This window comes from Dromiciops gliroides, chromosome 1 (assembly GCF_019393635.1).
Source record: "Dromiciops gliroides isolate mDroGli1 chromosome 1, mDroGli1.pri, whole genome shotgun sequence".
NCBI classification, from domain to species: Eukaryota; Metazoa; Chordata; class Mammalia; order Microbiotheria; family Microbiotheriidae; genus Dromiciops; species Dromiciops gliroides.
In genome coordinates this window covers 16,693,212-16,712,470 of record NC_057861.1, presented here as the reverse complement: position 1 = coordinate 16,712,470, position 19,259 = coordinate 16,693,212, and the positions used below count along the sequence as shown (strand labels likewise).

At 44.2% G+C, this 19,259-nt stretch overlaps 1 protein-coding gene across 1 annotated transcript in view; it reads right to left on the bottom strand.

The window, feature by feature from the left end:
- Positions 1-5,217: 5,217 nt before the first annotated feature.
- Positions 5,218-19,259, bottom strand: part of LOC122735727 (SV2 related protein) — a 60,752-nt gene continuing 46,710 nt past the window's right edge. Inside the window, exons 11-16 of the mRNA XM_043977462.1 lie at positions 17,884-17,960; positions 11,985-12,092; positions 9,929-10,040; positions 8,884-8,965; positions 8,579-8,668; positions 5,218-7,998 (exon numbers count right to left, since the gene is read on the bottom strand). Of these exons, the coding sequence (XP_043833397.1) occupies positions 7,792-7,998; positions 8,579-8,668; positions 8,884-8,965; positions 9,929-10,040; positions 11,985-12,092; positions 17,884-17,960 (676 nt within the window). The 3' untranslated portion in view covers positions 5,218-7,791. The remainder of the gene's footprint in view (positions 7,999-8,578; positions 8,669-8,883; positions 8,966-9,928; positions 10,041-11,984; positions 12,093-17,883; positions 17,961-19,259) is intronic.

The window sequence follows — 19,259 nt, the reverse complement described above, 5'->3', positions numbered from 1 at the left end:
ACATGACTGAAATGACGGAGCAACAACAACAACAATTCCAAATATTACATCATTTGATCCTCACAATAACTCTGGGAGAGGGGCACTATCATTACTCCCCAAGACTTCAATGACACTGGAGGACAGAGTGAAACTGACAAATTTGTATAGCTCCATTTCAGTTAAAACCAATTGATGCACAAGTCAAGACATCCTGCTTGTGATATCATTGGTTCTCTTTGAGAATAGGGGCAGCTAGGTGGCGCAGTGGATAAAGCACCGGCCTTGGATTCAGGAGGACCTGAGTTCAAATCCGACCTCAGACACTTGACACTTACTAGCTGTGTGACCCTGGGCAAGTCACTTAACCCCAACTGCCTCACAGAGAGAGAGAGAGAGAGAGAGAGAGAGAGAGAGAGAGAGAGAGAGAGAGAGAGAGAGAATGAAGGACAAATAACAACAACAGATGAAGAAACGGAGGTAGGCAGTGACTTGCCCGGGATTTCACAGCTAGGAAGTATCCAGGGTTGGAGTAGAATTCAGGCCTTCCTAACTCCAGGTCGAGCACTCTATCTACTGTGTCTAGGTGACAAGGGCCACTATTGGTTGACACCATTTATACTTTTTCAGCTTAAAACCATGGGTAGCTGTGGAATAATGAAAAATATGGCTATGGAGTCAGATGAGCCAGGCTGTGCCACTCACCACCTGTATGATTTGGGGCAAATTCCTTCCCCTCTCCCATCCTCAGTTTCCTTCTCTGTAAAATAAGTAGGTGGGAATAGATGAAGTCCTTTTATGTTTGTGTTTCATCTTCCCCATCAGAATGAGTGCACCTGCATGTTGGTTTTTTTGTTTTGTTTTGTTTTGTTTTGGTGAGGCGATTGGGGTTAAGTGACTTGCCCAGGGTCACACAGCTAGTAAGTGTTAAGTGTCTGAGGCCGGATTTGAACTCAGGTACTTCTGACTCCTGGACTGGTGCTCTATCCACTGTGCCACCTAGCTGCCCCACGCCTGCATGTTTTCACATTTCTCTTATCTCCAACTTTTAGCATTGTAAAGAATTAATTGTTATTTGAGGTTTTTATGCCACAGCAGGCACTGGCCTGGGGCTCCACAAACCGCATGGTGCTCCACCCACTGGTTGTAGCCATTGCCATGGCGCTGGCACCTCACACCATCACCACTAGTCAACGCCTACATGGGCCTGGCAAAATTATAATGATTGGAAGCCTAGTGAGGGCAGTCATGTGACTGTCAGAGCAGCCATCCCATTGGCTGGGGCTGTGTGGGATTTTTCTGGGATGGGTGAAGAGAATTGGGCATTCTAGCTGGATGCTGGAAGGCGACAGGAGTTCTGCTGCTAATTCCTGGGCGGTGGTATTTTTTCAGGTTGTATAATTTCTCTTTCCCCATTTTATTTCCTTTCCCTTGATCCTACTGATCCTGTTTGTGTTTTTTTTTTTTTTAAGTTCGTTCTTGTTAAAATAAATCCTGTTCTGTTTTGAGGGAGGCTGCTGGTCTCCTTCCTTGCCCCAATATTGCGGCGAGCTGCTTAGCTAACACTCCCCAATTAAAAATTGGTCCCTACAGCATTGTGCTGGGCACAGAGTCAGTATTTAATAAATGCCTGTTGATTGATTAATCCCTTCCAGGGCTAAATCCCATGATCAAAATGCCAAGCTAGGAATCAGGATCATAGAGCTCGAGGGGATCTGACAGGCTATTGAGTTCAACCTTCTAGTACAAAGAAGAAAACCAGCTCTTGAATATCTCTCAAATCCCTCCTGTCACAGAGTCCAATAGATGCCGTTTATACTGAGGGGAATCGGGAGTGTTTCATTGCTCGAAGGCCACAAAATGGGAATCTCGTCTGTAACAGGGTCTGTGACTTTCTAAGGCTGAATGTTCATGCGTGACGCTGATCTATCATTTGGTAAATGAGAGGTTATTCCAAAGACACAAACTCCTTTCAAGAAAGATGCTCTGAACTTTGTAAGAAGCATTCCCTTGTCCTCCACCACAATCCCTGCCCTTTGCCCCTACCACAAAAACCCTGTCACCCACCCTGGGCAGCATTGCCATGAAACACTGGTTTCCATGTGGTGAAAGCCTTCGAGTTGACCCAGACATCCGAGTGTTGTTATTGCCAGCTGGTATTCCAGAGGGAAAACCCACATGCTTCACATTACCTAGGAGAGCTCAGTCACCCAATCATAATGAGAAATGCTGTCAAGCCTCAGCCCAAGCTCCTGGGCATCCCTGAGGAGGTGGGGGGAGGGGAAGAGAGGGGAGGGGAGGAGAGATGAACAGAGAGAATGAGAGAGAGAAGAGAAAGAAGAGAGAAAAGAAAGAGGGAATAGGAGAGAGAGAAAAGAAGAAAGGGGAGAGAAGAGAGAACAGAGTGAGAGAAGAGAAAGAAGAGACAAAAGAGAAAGAGAATGGGAGAAAGAGAAGAGAGAACAAAGGGGAGAGAGAACAGAGAGTGAGAGAGAGAAGAGAAAGAGAAAATGGGAGAAAGAGAAGAGGGAAAGAAGGGGAGAGAGAACAGAGAACAGAGAGTGAGAGAGAAGAGAAAAAAGAGAGGCAAAAGAGAAGAGAGAGAATGGGAGAGGGAGAAAAGAGAAAGAAAGTGAGAGAGAAGAGAGAACAGAGAGAAGAGAAAGAAGAGAGAGAGACAAAAGAGAATGAAAATGGGTGAGAGAGAAAAGAAGAGGGAAAGAAGGGGAGAAAAGAGAGAACAGAGAGAAAGAGGAGACAGAAGAATGGGAGAGAAAAAAAGAAGAGAGAACAAATGGGAGAGAGAAAAGAGAGAACAGAAAACAGAGTGAGAGAAGAGAGAAAGGAAAGTGAGAGAAAGGAGAGATGGAGAAAGAACCGAGAATGAGAGAGGAGAGAGAAGAAGGAGGAGGAGGAAGAGGAGGAGGAGGAGAGGGAAGGAAGGAGGGATAGAGAGAAGAGAGACTGTTTGACTAGGTCTGGTCTTTGGCTGCCTGTGCTGCGAGTTGTCTTTGTGGATCCACTATAGAGTTTGGGAATTAGAGCTGGAGGACCTAGGTTCTAATCCCAGCTCTGCTACCTACCACCTACATAAGCTTGAGAAAGTCACATGATCTCTCTAGGCCTCAGTTTCCTCATTTGCAAAATGAAAGAGCTGGGCCAGATGGCTTCTTTTTCATTAATTTTTTTTTCAATGAACAAAAGTCTAGGGGCAGCTAGGTGGCACAGTGGATAAAGCACTGGCCCTGGATTCAGGAAGACCTGAGTTCAAATCTGACATCAGACACTTGACACTTACTAGCTGTGTGACCCTGGGCAAGTCACTTAACCCCCATTGCCCTGAAAAAAAAAAAGAAAGAAAGAAGAAAGTCTCCAAATATTTATGGCAGTACTTTTTGTGATAGCTAAGAATTGGAAAGGGCAGCTAGGTGGTGAAGTGGATAGACTGCCAGGACCAAAGTCGGGAAGACTCATCTTTTTGAGTTCAAATCTAGCCTCAGACACATACTAGCTGTGTGTCCCTGGACAAGTCACTTAATCCTGTTTGCCTCAGTTTCCTCATCTGTAAAATGGGCTGGAGAAAAAAATGGCAAACCACTCCAGTATCTCTGCCAAGAAAACCCAAGTGGGGTCACAAAGAGTCAGACACAACTACAAAATGACCAAACAAGAAGAATTAAAGACAAAGATGCCCATCAATTGGGGAATGGGTGAACAAATGACTGCACATGAATGTCATAAAATATTACCTTGCTGTAAGAAATGATGCATATTATCACTAGAGAGTTTTATGTGAACTGATGCAGAAAGAAGCAGACTCAGGAAAATTATTTACAAAATGACTACAGCAATGTCAATGGGGAAAAAACAAACACCACCACAAAAAAATGGAAACTGAATGTTAGCCTGGTCCCAAAGAGAGATATGAGAAGACAACCTTTCCCTACCTAGCCACACTCCTTTGCACAGGAGGGGGTCCACAAGAGTGCAGTCCCCACCAAGGAAAATCAGACTTTTTGGATATGTTAATTTGCTTTGTTAGTGTTATGATGAATGTATGGACCACCTGGATTTGATGATGCTGCCTTATTATTCAAAAGGATTTTATGAAACCCTGGATTAACAGGAGCAAAATGCCCTTTGACTGAACTCCAAAGTGAACCCAGATAGCTTGCAGATAAATCCCTATCTGCTGACTTCTTTCTCCAGGATAGTAAGTCCTTATCTTATAACAGCATCTGGGCATCCTAGTCCTTGCCAAATCCGTTTTTGGAATCATGTTATCTTATCATAGTGTTTCCGTTAAGTTGACTATCAAACTGATTGGTATTTCCTACATCCTTGTTATACTGAAATTGTTAAACTGATTTGCATTACATCCATTCTTGTTATAGTATTTTATTTTAGGTTGATTTGTATCATGCTAATGAAACTGATAACATCCTGTAACCAGTGAGCAAAGAAACCTTAAGAGGGAGTCTTCAAGCTCCTTCTCTGGAAGGAGTCTCACATGATTCATGCCTACTTGTTCTTGGGACAAATAAACTGGTACTGTGTTTTTCCCTAGAAGTTCTCTTGGGTTTTTTTTGTTTGTTTTTTTTCTGTAGGAGGACAGGTATGGAAACAGAATTTGACACTAGACTCATTTCTATTATTCCTCTTTTTCTTACGTTTAAAAACATTCCTTTTTATAAGCGGTGGCTTTCTAGAAGAGGGAGAAGGTTAGGGATACAGGAGGAAATCTAGACAATATGAAAACAAAGCTTTCCATAAAATCTATTTAATAAAACCAAGGAAAAAAAGAAAATCACCACTGGTACAGACACAGACACAGACACAGACAGACATAGACAGACACAGACTGGAATTAAACACTTTGCAATTATAATATTCAAGCTTGGTCTTGAAGAAAAAAAAAGAGAAAATGCACTTTCCTGTCTTCTTTGTAGAGATAGTAGGGGACTATGGGTGTGGAACATTGCATATGCTGTCAGAATAGGATAAAGTGTTGGCTTTATTTTGTTGGACTGATTTTTCCCTTTTAATTTTTTAAAAAAATGTCTTTCCTTTTTTCTTTTTTAAATTTAAATTTTTTCTTTTTTGAAATCATAAAAGTATTTTATTATTTTCCAGTTACATGTAAAGATAGTTTTCAACATTTGTTTTTATAAGATTTCTAGTTCCAAAATTTTCTCCCTCCCTCCCTTTCATTCTTTCTTTGTTACAAGTGTGACCATCTGGGAAGGGGAGGGAGAAGCAATAGAATAATATACTCTAAAATAAAGGTGATTTTTAAACCAATGAGATCAATACTTTTTGTTAGAAGTCACTGATCCCAGTGGCCTTTTAATTCACTTGAAACTCTTCGTGGAGAATAAGTGTTAAAAAATGAAAGTAGGGGCAGCTAGGTAGTGCGGTGGATAGAACACTGACCCTGGATTCAGGAGGACCTGAGTTCAAATCCGGCTCAGACACTTGACACTTACTAGCTGTGTGACCCTGGGCAAGTCATTTAACCCCAATTGCCTCATCAAAAAAAAAAAAGAAAGAAAAAATTAAAGTAATGAGAGTGTTATATTCCCCATCATAGAATATAAATCTTCAAGGGCAAAGATTGTTTTTTGGGGGAGGAGGTTGGTTTGCCTTTATAAGTCTTTGTTACTGTGCACATAGTAGGCACTTAATAAATGCATTTTGGATTGTTAGATTGGAGAATGGCCAGACATTGAGCCCTCATTCTCAGCCTTGCCAGGGGCAATCCAGAATCCTCATTCTACTCCAGCCTTTAGCCCCATTTCCCCCAGTCTTCCCAGCGATGATAGGTTCCCTCCAAGCTCCCTGCCCTGTGACACAGACACTGTGGTACATTCTAAGTACAATCCAGGCTTTCCTATACACCTTGAAGCTGAATTTACCCATATGTGTGTTATCTCTCCCAGTTAAAATGTGTGCTCCTTGAGGGTAGAGATTCTGCTTCACTTTTTGTGTTTGTTTGTTTGTATCCCAGCTAAAACTTGGCACAGCGCCTGGCGCATAATAAATGCTTATTAAATTTTTTCATTAATTTTCCATCCAAGAGACTCCCAGCTGTAGAGTGCTATATAGTAGGATTAACCCAGACCACTGTGAGGATGATATGGGAGTTAACAAATGCAGAGCTCACCCAGGTCCATCACCAACATGTTTTAATAATAAATGAACTTACAGACTTTGTTCCCTTGCAATGTTTACTGAAAACAGACCTCTCCAAGCAGAAATACGCCAGCAGCTTCTTTGGCCTTTGATGGGAGCCGGGAATGCTCTCCCTCCTGACGCGGTCCCCTTGCTTTCACAATGGGAAACATCACATTTTGAACCAAGTACTGCAGGGAGATGTATAGCGCTGACATGAAACCTAGTTATTCACCTTCTCTTGGGCCCAGATAGAAGCCGGGTTTGGCCTTTGCAAAAAGGTAGGCTCTCCCTGCTGACCTCCCCTCCCCATGTTCTGTCCACCAGAGAGGGCCACCACTCCCCCACCAGGAGGCATGAGTGGCACCCCAGACCACCCTTGGGATGGCGATGTCATGAGCATTGGCAAAGGATGGCAGCGAAGAAACGGGAGCTGAGGGATGAGGACCTGAAAACTCAGCCACCCCAACCCTAACTTTGGAATAATACTGAGATGTGTGGTTGACTGGGCACGTTTTCTGGTTTCTCTGTACATCCCTTCAGGCTCAAAATTGGAATCTCCCATCATGGCTGGTGCTTGATCAAGAGAGGTCACTCCAGTGGGCTGTTTCCATCTCCCACCTTCCATCCCCATAGAAGAGCTAGCAATGAAAGATACTGGGCCCCCAAATTGCCTTCTTAGGGGGTAGGAGGTCACCAGCCCTGTTCCTCCTGGATCTCTCCAGGGACCAGGTGCATTCCCCCCCTCTTTTCTGTCCTGAGGTCCCAGCCCAGCTGGAAGCATCTGTCAGAGGTGACTGTCTGACAGCAAGAATCCCTGCTCCCCATGGAATCGAGCTAGAAAAGGTCAATACTGGGAACAAGCCTGGGTATGATGGAAAAGAACACACCTGCCCCCATGCATTGTGGGTATGGGAGTGGGGGGAAGGGGCAGGGTCCTGACTCGAAGGTCAGCAATGGTGATACCACCTGGTGGTGTGATAGGGCAGTGAGCGGTGCCGGGAGAGCTTTGAACGGAGGGAACGATGACCCCCTCCCCACGTGGGCTTCTTCTACTTCCCCCCAATCTCAGAAGCAATACTTGGACCCGAACAAAGGGTCAGGAGGTCGCTTAGTCCCCAAGTGCTTTGACTGCCCTTCCGCCGGAAGCCCGGATCATCTGTAATGCCCAGGAAAATTGCCACTGAGCTGGGGCCCCCCGGACCCAACCCACTGATCGAAGGCAGAGGCCGACGCACTCAGAGTCCCCTTCCTCGGTGAACGTGGCGTGGAGCCGAGTTATCTACACGGACCGTTTGGCTCTCCTGTTGAACACCTGGATCTGAACGGCATCTGGTCGGCTCATGACGTCACTGGACCTTGGGAGCTTGGCAACGGGCTACTAACACACCTCACCGCACTATCACACAGACAGAGCGACCCCCCACCCAGAACAAATGCCTCTCCTGCCATCCCCGAGGTGGTGCTAGATGAATATGAGTGAACGGGAGTAAAGACACAAATTCCTTTCGGTCCAAATCCACAGGTCTGGAGCTTTGACCCGCGACGTTGGCAGTGACGGCCTGATCGGCATCGCTGGGAATCGCCCCCACCTCCTCCCCCCTCTCTGCCTTCCTCGACGTGCAGCCCCTGCAGAAGCCGTCACTCCTGGGATCCAGAGTTTGACCTGGTCACACCCATGTTGTGGGATCCTTTCCCTACCATCTCCTGACCCCACTCCCGATGACTGGACTCCTGCAGACCTCGGCCTTTGGTCTCAATCGGCAGAAAGCAGGAGGCCAGGGCAGCCAAGAGGCAGCAGCCACTGTATACCACCAGCGTCAAGTAAACTGAGGATTCCAGCATCACCTGCGGAGTGAGAGACAACAAGATGCTGCTGGCAACCCCGCTTTTGGAAGTGGGGCCTTTATGGATGGTGATCCCCTGTTGGGAGATCGTGTTTTTTCTGCTCAAAGCTCTTTCCCAGTTGTGATCTGAGAGGCAGCATAGTACAGAAAGGGTGATGGGTTTGGACCAAGAGGACCTGAGTTCAAATCCTAAGTCTACCACTTACAACTCCTATGATCATAGCCTCATCGTTTCCTCTCTTGGACTTCAGGATTTGCCTTTAAAAGTGGGTTTGAGGGGCAGCTAGGTGGCGCAGTGGATAAGGGCCCTGGAGTCAGGAGTATCTGAGTTCAAATCCAGCCTCAGACACTTAACACTTACTAGCTGTGTGACCCTGGGCAAGTCATTTAACCCCAATTGCCTCACTAAAAAAAAAAGAAAAAAGAAAAAAAAGTGGGTTTGAGGGTGCATTTTGTGAAGCCTGACCTGGGTGTGAAAAAAAATATTACTGAGAGCTCCGCCTACCATTCCCAATAGGACAGTTAGGGCCTCCCATCCCCCACCCTCTGACTTCCTCTTTCCTGCCCATGATGTCACCCACCTGAGCAATAAATGGGGTGATGAGGGCACCCACTCTTGCCATGCCACTACAGGTACCCAATCCCAGGGCACGGGTAGCTGTGGGATAAACCTGAGAAAGAGAGTAGCCAGATGTTAAGTTATCATCCAGGGGTCTCATGGACCCCTTGGAAGTCCTGGTGAAGGCCAGGGACTCCTCGTGATAATGCTTTTAAACCGACATAAGAAAAAATGTGGGCTAACAAAGGAAACCGACTGCTTTGAGATGCAGCTGTTGCCTCTCCATGCCCAGGTTCAGCCAGTCCCTTCTGCCTCAGACCCTCCTACCTCTGGAGTGTAAACGTAGGCAGCCTGAAATCCTCCTGAAATAAAAGCCCTTGAGATGAAGAGAAGTACAGTGAGAACGCTTCTAGAGGGGGAAAGGAGAAAGAAGGTTGGTCAAGACTTTGTTCGGCAGGGAAACATTTTTCACCAATAATCTGGAAGCCAACAGTGACCCCCCCCCCCATATTCCAGGTCCATCTCCCATCCACCAATGCTTGCCTTGGTCTTCCTTACTATTCCACAAAAAACAGGGCTGGTGTGAGCAGAGGAAGATGGAGATGACCGGGTAGATAGATGGTCTCCAGGTCAAGGGGATCAAGTGTTGGAGTCAGGAAGCGCTAGCTTTGAGCCTTGCCCCTGACGTGTATTAGTTTTGTGACCCTGGGCAAGTCACCTAACTTCTCTGATACTCACCTGAAAAATGAGAGGGTTGGACTTGGAGTCTCTGGGGTCTCTATCTATGATCTTGTGAATGCTGGACATGGAGTCAGGAAGAGCAGTGTGTGAGCTAGTTTGAGGGTCTGTGAGCTTTCCTTCTGAAATCATCTCCAGTGTACTCTCTATGTATCTTGTACATACCTAGCATGTCGTCTCTCTCATTAGTCTGTGAGCTCCTGGAGAGCTGGCGATGTCTTTTGCCTTTTTTTTTTTTGTATCCACAGCACTTAGCACAGTGCCTGACACATAGTCGGTGCTGAATAAATACTAATCCATTAACTGAGTAAAGCCTTTAACTTTCTCGGTGACAGGCTTAATCTTGCCATTTCTGTGTGCTTTTAGGTTTTCAAAATTCTTTATACGTGTTATCTTATTTAAACCTCACTATAATTCTGTGAGTATTATTGCTCCCATTTCACAGATGGAGAAATCAAGGCTCAGAGAACCACCTACCCACCTAAGTAAGTGTCAGAGGCAGGATGTGAACATGGGGCTCTCCTGACTCAGAGTTCAACAGTTTATCCATTATTCCAGACTTGCTTTTCCCAACCTGGTGGCCAGGAGATGGGATGGTGGCCCCCCCCACCTCATTATCCATTCTCTATCCTACCTTCCAACGCAGATGAGCAACAGGAGACTACAAAAGGAGAAGACAAAAAAAGACAGGGCCATTGTTTTCTTGCGACCTAGGCGATCGATGATCCACAGAGTCACGAGGATGCCTGTAGAGAGAAGGCTGCCACTAGACTGAGGCTGGATAAAGTGGGGGCCAGGGAGGCATTGGAGGACCAAGCAAAATAATTAGTAGTTCTCTCCAGCTCTTCAATTGGCAGTAGCCGGGCATACCTGAAGCACCATTTCCTGGATCTATATCTATGCCTATAATTCATATCTGGCAGATCTATAGAATCCATCCCAGTCCCCTTAAATAGATAATTCCATAGCTTAATTGGGGAGGTAAAGTCAGGAGCAGCTATGGGAGGTCCCCAGTCAGGACCACACTAGTCTCCCAGCTCAGAACAAGGCATGTAAACAGTCATCATAAAAAGACTGTAGCATGGGGCAGCTAGGTGGCGCAGTGGATGAAGCACGGCCCTGGAGTCGGGAGTACCTGAGTTCAGATCCGGCCTCAGACACTTAACACTAGCTGTGTGACCCTGGGCAAGTCACTTAACCCCAATTGCCTCACTAAAAAAAAAAAAAAAAAGACTGTAGCATTTGGGGAGACAGGTTGAGTCATACAAAAAAGTCTTTTTCTCCCACACTTTCTTCATTTTTCCTCCTGATATAGAACAGACTTCATGGCCAGAAACTGCTCCTACACCTTGTTTTCCCACTTATCAAAGTACCTTGGATTTCAATGATCTGCAGATAGCACGATAATAACCCAGTATTGGTTTGTGCTCATCTTCTGATTTGGGGCCCCTCCTCATCTCCTAGAAAGGAACTGCCTTTATCCCCCTGAATTTTTGCTCAATCACTTGCACGCAATGGATCTCTGTCTGATATGACAGAACACTGAATTTCCATAGAACCCTTGTTTCAAACACCTCTTTCCCAGACACTAGCGATACCACTACTATGTCTTTAAGAGTCAAAAGTAATGTTGAGAAAAGCAGTTTTACTAGATCCTTGCTTGGATAAGGAGTGATATCCCTTGTTTACTCTTTTCTTTTCAATATTTCTCACTCATTTTCTTTCCCCAAATTCTTATGGATGGATCTCCTGCTAAAAGACTATAGCTTAAGGGGCAGCTAGGTGGCTCAGTGGATAAAGCACCGGCCCTGGATTCAGGAGGACCTGAATTCAAATTTGACCTCAGACGCTTGACACTTACTAGCTGTGTGGCCCTGGGCAAGTCACTTAACCCTCATTGCCCCGCAAAAAAAAAAAAAAAAAAAAAAAAAAAAAAAAGACTATAGCTTAGACTTGACAAACAAGTTCTAGAGTTCTCCTTCAGTATTTTTTATATCTATGTTCCTCTCCATCACATTCCGATCCTGAACCAAGATTCTGATTTAGAGTCCTCAATATCCAACCATGTCGCCCGGTTCATAGCAGCATCTGAACCCCTTCTTCTGTATCATGCATTCCCCTCCTTTCTACTGTATACTACTCTTATTTTTTTATTATTTTAATTTTATTTTAATTTTTTATTTTAGTGAGGCAATTGGGGTTAAGTGACTTGCCCAGGGTGTCTGAGGCCAGATTTGAACTCAGGTCCTCCTGAATCCAGGTCCGGGGCTCTAACCACTGCGCCACCTAGCTGCCCCCTGTATACTACTTTTGTTGCTGTTGTTGAGTCGATCGAGTGATATCCAAATCCTCAGGACCCCATGAACCATACTATCCATGGGGTTTTCCTAGTGAAGACCCTGGAGTGGTTTGCCATTTCCTTCTCCAGCGTATTGAGGCAAACAGAGGTTAAGTGACTTGCCCAGGGTCACACAGCTAACAAGTGTTGGAGGTCAAATTTGAACTCAGGTCTCCCAGACTCAAGGACCAGAGTTCTATCCACTGCACCGCCTTGTATTAGCACAGATAAGTGAGAGGTGAATGAACTTGTGTCTGTTCCAGATGTGGGAATAGCATCATCACAGGTCAGCAGGATAGTGGCTGAGTGTCTCTGGCTAGGTCCCCTCTCTTTAAGCAGGTAGGTCACTCACCTGGAAACTCTGATAAAGTAGTCAAGAGCAGGTCCATGTAGTCTTCCTCAGTCAGGTACTCACAAGCCAGGCTACACTTGGCCTTCACAGCTTTCCTTCTGCTGGACACTGGAGCAGGAGGAAGGGGGAGAGGAGGAAGTAACATTGAAATGCTTCAGATAGGACTTTCGCGACTTGCTACTCTCTTGTTTTCAATTCAATAATAATAACAATGTTTTATAAATATTTATACTGACTATATATTATATATATAACTATATAAATATTTATACTGAGTATATATTATATATATAACTATATAAATATTTATACTGAGTATATATTATATATAACTATATAAATATTTATACTGAGTATATATTATATATATAACTATATAAATATTTGTACTGAGTATATATTATATATAACTATATAAATATTTATACTGACTATATATTATATATATAACTATATAAATATTTATACTAACTATATATTATATATAACTATATAAATATTTATACTAACTTTTAGATAATGTTTCAAGGTTGATCATTTTGTTTGATCCTCACAACAACCCTGGGATGTAGGTGCCATCATTATCCTCATTTTGCAGATGAAGAAACTGAGGCAGAGGTTAGGTGCCTTCCTTAGGGTCACAGAGCTAGTAAATTTCTGAGGCCAGATTTGAACTCAGATCTTCCTGGCTCCAAATTTAGCACTCTATCCACTGTGACACCTAGCTGCCTGGTAGATGTCACCATGCCAAATACTCATAATCTCCAGACTACATGGAATAAAAAACTTCCAAAATATAGAAACCTAACAAAGGAGATGGAAACTATATGGGAATCAGACAAAGGGCCAGCGAGGTGACTCAATGAATGGAACGCTGGGCCTGGAGTCAGGAAGACCTGAGTTCAAATACAGTCTCAGACACTTACTAGCTGTGTGACCCTAGGCAAGTCACTTAATACTGCTTGCCTCAGTTTCCTCATCTGGAAAATGATCTGGAAAAGGAAATTGCAAATCACTCCAATATCTTTGCCAAGAAAACTTCAAATAGGGTCATGTATAATCAGACTAGACTGAAATGACCAAACCAAAACAAAACAAAAACCCACCAGAAGATATCAAAACCATGTGGGAACCAGACAAAGGACACAACATCTCCATCATCCTGTCCAGTAAGTAGAGGTGGCTCAAGGATGCTCGCAGAAGAGCTTACATCCTCATAGCCTTATTAAATTACAAAGAGCAGTCATTCACACACTTTTGGTCCACCCAGTGTGGGACTTTGTTTTTCTTAACTCTGAATATTTGGCTATTTTTTCCTAATGGGAGGGGTGATGGAAGGGTGAAGGCAAATAAGGAAGCATATAGATAGATAGATAGATAGATAGATAGATAGATAGATAGATAGATAGATAGATAGATAGATAGATAGATAGATAGATAGAGATAGAGATATATATAGATATAGGTGAGGCAATTGGGGTTAAGTGACTTGCCCAGGGTCACACAGCTAGTAAATATCAAGTGTCTGAGACCAGATTTGAACTCAGGTCCTCCTGAATCCAGGGCTGGTGCTCTATCCACTGTGCCACCTAGCTGCCCCTAGTCAATATATATTTATTAAACACCTACTATGTGCCAGGCATTCTGCCAAGCACTGGGAATACAAAGAAAGGCAAAAAATAATACCTGCCCTCAGGGAGCTTGTGATATAATGAGGGGTTTAACAAGCAAACAACTATGTACAATACAGGACAAATAGGAAAGAACAACACAGGGAAGGCACTGGAATCAAGAGGAATTGGGAAAGTCTACATCTTTTTATTTTTTGTTCTGAATTTTTAGAAATTATCAGGCATGTGTTTTTTCTCCCTGCGATTTTATCACTCACCCCAAATGGGAAAAAGAAAAGAAAAAAGGAAGACACATAGGATTTTGTTGTTCAGTCATTTTCAGTCTTTCCGTGACCCCATTAAGGTTTTTCTGGGCAAAGATACTGGAGTGCTTTGCCATTTCCTCCTTCAGTTCATTTTACAGATATGGAAACTGAGGCAAACAGGGTGAAGTGACTTGCCCCAGGTCACACAGCTAGTAAGTGTCTGAAGCCACATTTGAACTCCAGAAGATGAATCTTTCTGATTCCAGGCCTGGCACTGTGGCGCCACCTAGCTGTTCAACGTATAAGCAAAGTCAAGCAAAACAGATTCCTATCATTGTGCGTATTGGTTCTTCACCTCTCAGTCAGGAGGTGAGCAGCCTCTTCGCTACTGGTCCACTGAAATCATGGCTGGTCAATGAGTTTATAGGAGTTAATTGTTTATTTTTCCAGTATTGATGTTACAATAGAAATTGTTCTTTTTTTTTTTTAATACAGAGAGATGAAGAGAAGGGAAACCAGAAAGAATCAGAGAGTAAAGTTTGCACACTACAGCTTTAATGGATTATTTATGTCAAAAGAAAAAGCAAGCCACCGATCATGGCAGAAACCTGAGGTTTTGTGTACTGTCCTCTTTATTCTGCTACCAATAAAGAATTGCCTGTTTTACTGGGTGTTAAGTCCACAATAAAAATAATATGAAAAATGAAAACAGAGGTAGCCATTCTATCCTTTACAAAAGTCCTTAGAACATTAAACATAAAAGAATAATAGTAGGAGGGCCAGTGGTCCCAGGACCATTTCCTTCTGAACTCTATAAAACAAGATGAGAAGATAGGAATAGTGAAGATAATGGGAACAGCTCGATTTTTATAGGGTTTTAAAGTTGCAAAGGCACTTGATGTATGTTATCTCATGTGATTAATCCAACAAGCATTGGTCCTTATGCCAGGCTAGCTAGGTGGCCCAGTGGATAGAGTGCCTGGCCTGGAGTCAGGAAGACTCATCTCTGTCAATTCAAATCCACCCTCAGACACTTTCTAGCTGTGCGACCCTGAGCAAGTCATTTCACCTTGTTTGCCTCGGTTTCCTCATTTGTAAAATGAGCTGGAGAGAGAAATGGCAAACCACTCCAGTATCTTTGCCAAGAAAATCCCAAATGGGGTCATGGAAAATCAGACATGACTTAAAGGAATCAACAATAAAAAGTCCATATGCCAAGTAAAGTGCTAGGTTTACTGGGACAAGAGTAAGACAGGAGGGTAGTCCCTATCCTCAAGGAGGTTACTTTCCCTTTTTTTGTGAGACGGTGTTAAGTGACTTGGCCAGGGTTACACAGTATCAAGTGTGTGAGGTATGATTTGAACTCAGGTTCTCCTGACTTAGGGCCACCACTCTATCAGCTGTGCCACCTAGCTGACCAGAGGAAGTTACTCTCTCTCTCTCTCTCTCTCTTTTTTTTTTTTTTTGTGAGGCAGTTGGGGTTAAGTGACTTGTCCAGAGTCAAGTGTCTGAGGCTGGATTTGAATTCAGGTCCTCCTGAATCTAGAGCCAGTGCTCTATCCGCTGCACCACCTAGCTGCCCCGTGGAGGTGACTCTCTACTGGGGGGAGATGACATGTATATAGAAAAGTAATAATAGTACCTACTATGTGCCAGGCACTGTACTAAGTGTTTTACAATTATCATCTCATTCGATCCTCACAACCAGCCCAAAAGCTGTTATTATTATCCCCATTTAACAGATGAGGAAGTTGAGACAAAAAGAAGTTAAGTGACTGACTCAGGGTTAGACAGCTAGAAAGAGTCTTAGACTGGATTTGAACTCAGGTCTTCCTGCCTGTAGGCCCCACCCTTTATCTACCGTACCACCTAGCTCCTTCACTATAGTAAATATAAATATTTACTTAATTTCTATGTGACTTTGTCCAGATCCCTTTGTATTTAATACATAATATAGATACTATAGAAATATTTACTGTGTAATATATTCATATATAAATATATATTTTATATATAATGATAACCTCTCAGTGTCAGTTTCTGCATTTATAAAGTGACTAGATTCTGGTCCGTCAGGTCGCTTCTAGTTCCAGATCTATAATCTACGATCCAGAGAGGCCTTTTCTAGAAGGCAGCACCTGAGCTGATCCTTGAAGGGAGGTGGGGTCTCCAAGAGGCAGAGGGGCTTCCCAAGCCCCCTCCTCCCCCACATCCAAGGGTTAGTGACGACCTATGTGAATAAATGCATTATATGCAGTTCTAGGAGGGACATCAATCCTTTGGATAGAGCAGAGCCAGAGGAGGCTACCCAAAGACCTCCTTCCCAGCCCTTCAGACATCACCCAGACCCTTCCATGGGACTCCTCCAGGCTCTGCCCTTCTTCCTCTCCCTGTCCCCAGTTAGCCTTTGCTCTTGCTGCACCGACTGTCTCTGGACAACCCGCCCCCTTGCCAGTGCTAACAAGTGTCTAGGAGCCACTAAATGCATTCACTGCCACCCCTCCATGGACAGAGGGTAGGCAGCTTCGCTCTCGTCCACCATCCTTTCTAGAGTGAGCAAGAGCTTGACCACTGAGTCACTTGCTCCAATGGTAGGCACCTCCGAACCCCCTCCCCTAGCTCATGAATCATTGTTCCAAACAGTGATCCCTCAGGCCAGCGGTCACTCCATGCTCTGTGATGAAGTCTCCGTGGCAAAGGCTTGGAGGGGGTACCTTGAGGCTTAATGAGAAAGCTTTTCCCATTCTGCTTGACCCAAGGCTGGAACTAGACCCTGATACCCTGATGATTCTATGTATTTTTCTTTTCTTTTGTTTTTGTTTTTTGACTTACCCAGGGTCACACAGCTAGTAAGTGTCAAGTGTCTGAGGCCTAATTTCAACTCAGATCCTCCTGAATCCAGAGCCAGTGCTTTATCCACTGCACCACCTAGCTGCCCCCCCACCCCATACCCTGATGAGCAGGGGGCTATGATGAAGGACTCAGAGGGCAAGGGCTGTGGGGCTTAACCTAGTGCCTCAACAACTGAGCACTCTATTTTCCCCTTAGGCCTATGAGCACTGGGGGCCTTCCAGAACAGGACTTTTTGTCCCCACCAGGGCAGGGGTCTGAACCACATGGCTCAGTAACTGTCTCCCTCCTGACAGGGTCAAGGCAAGGCTAATGGCCTCCTTAGACAGTCACTAGCAAAGCAGCAAAGCACAGGGAGAAGGCCACTGGATCTTCAGTGAAAGGGCCTGGGTTCAAATCCTAACTCAGTCATTTAAATAGCCATGTGACCTTGGCCATGTCACTGATCCTCATGGGGACCTCTTTCTTCACTTATAAAATGAGACAGATGGTACATGAACAGCCTCTGACTTCACTGTTCCCACCAGGGACACAACTATTCACCAAGTATGTTATATCCATCTATTTATTTCTGTTTGTAAAGATTGTGTGTCCTGTCCCTTCCCCCTTTCCAATACGCCTCTCCCCCAACAAGAAGCTGCAAAGGATAGAGGATAGAGATTTGTCCTTGGAGCCTAAGTACCACCTCTATACATAGTGACTGTGTGACCTTTGGCAAGTCATTTTCTAGGCAATTCTCTAAAAGCTTAAGTTATGAGGACAATGTTGACTTGCATTAGTGGAGGTATTTTTTCACCTGGGAGTTCCCTATACCAATGAAACCATAGACCCATCCATCCCCTATCCTCTCCCACTATCCCCACCCTACCCCCACCCCCACCTGTCACCAATATAATGTAAATTCCTTGAATTGGGGTCTGAATTAAAGTGAGTTTGTGTGAAAAGAAGGGGATGAATGTGAGAGATCATGTCTTTCTCCTCTCCGAGTCAGCTTTTCCATCTGTAAAATGGTTGGACTAAAAAATATCTATGGTCTTTACTAGCTGTGTTCTAAGGCCCCTCCCAGCCCTGACATTCCCTGTTCTAAGGCTCCTCCCAGCCCTTACATTCTACAAATCTCTGGTTCTAATAGATTTCAACAGGAAATAAAAAGAAGAAAGAGTTGATACTCACTGTTGCAGACATCTCCTTCTTGAAAGAACTCTGTAGTTAGCAAAACTAATCCATAGTATGAAAATGCATTGGAAAACCTGGCAGGGAGGAAATAAGAATGTTTGACTCCAGTGATGAGGATGGGGATGAAGGCTTCTCACCCCTCCCTTTGTCCGCATACTGTCACTATGTCCTTATAAAAACAGGGGTGCCCAACCCACCTCCCAGGGGCCAATGACTTCTCAGGGCATGGGACCCTTAAGAAAGCAGCAAGAAAAGAGGGGCCGATTGTGGTGACTTTAAGTCATGTTATGTCCTGGGAAGGACCTAAATCGATCCAGAGACATAGAGAAGGGAGGCTGCTCTCAATGATAGGAAACATTATTTGGACCTTATCCACACAGAATCAAAAGCTTGCTTTCATTCTAATGAAATCATTAGACTATAAGTTCCCTGAGGGCAGAGATGGTTTCATTTTTCTCCCTACATTCCCAGCATCTTGCAGTTCTTGCAGTTCTTGGTCCATAGGTATACAGCAGGAACATAATATAGAGATTATATAACAACATATGCTTGTTGATTGATACATCGATAGCAACATAATGTCAGCACTAGAAAGAACCTTAAAGATCATTTAGTCCAATCTTCTCCTTTTACAGGTGAAGAAATTGAAGCCTGGAGAGAGCAAGGTGCTTGCCCAGGGTCACACAGTCTATGTCCCTATTAAATATTCCCTTCACCACCGACGATGGGGAATTCTATTTGGCACACATTTAACACTACATTTTCATACATTGAAATTCATCTCTTCCCTCCCACCCCACTGCGTATACATTTTATCTGTCAAAATAGACTCTAAACCTCCCTAGGGCAAAGACTACATCTTCTCATTTATCACTCTGACTCCACACTGTGGGGGTCCCTACTACCAGAGCATAACTAGGGCAGGGCAAATGGATCATTCCTCCAGGGTGCTGAATTTAGAGGGTATGCCCAGCATATATAGGTGTATTCAAGCATGTCACAAGCTCTCATGTAGACTTATTCTGAGTAACGGGTGGAGGTTGCCGACAGCCGAATTTCCTCTTAATGTCAGGAAAAACTTAACAATTAAAACTATATAGGGGCAGCTAGGTGGTGCAGTGGATAGAGCATCAGCCCTGGAGTCAGGAGTACCTGAGATCAAATCTGGCTTCAGACACTTAACAATTACTAGCTGTGTGACCCTGGGCAAGTCACTTAACCCCAATTGCCTCACTAAAAAAAAAAACCAAAAAAACTATATAAAAGCAGACTGGGGTTTTTCTTTTTTGGAGGCAATCAGGGTTAAGTGATTTGCCCAGGGTCACACAACTAGTAAGTATCTGAGGCAGGATTTCAACTCGGGCCCTCCGACT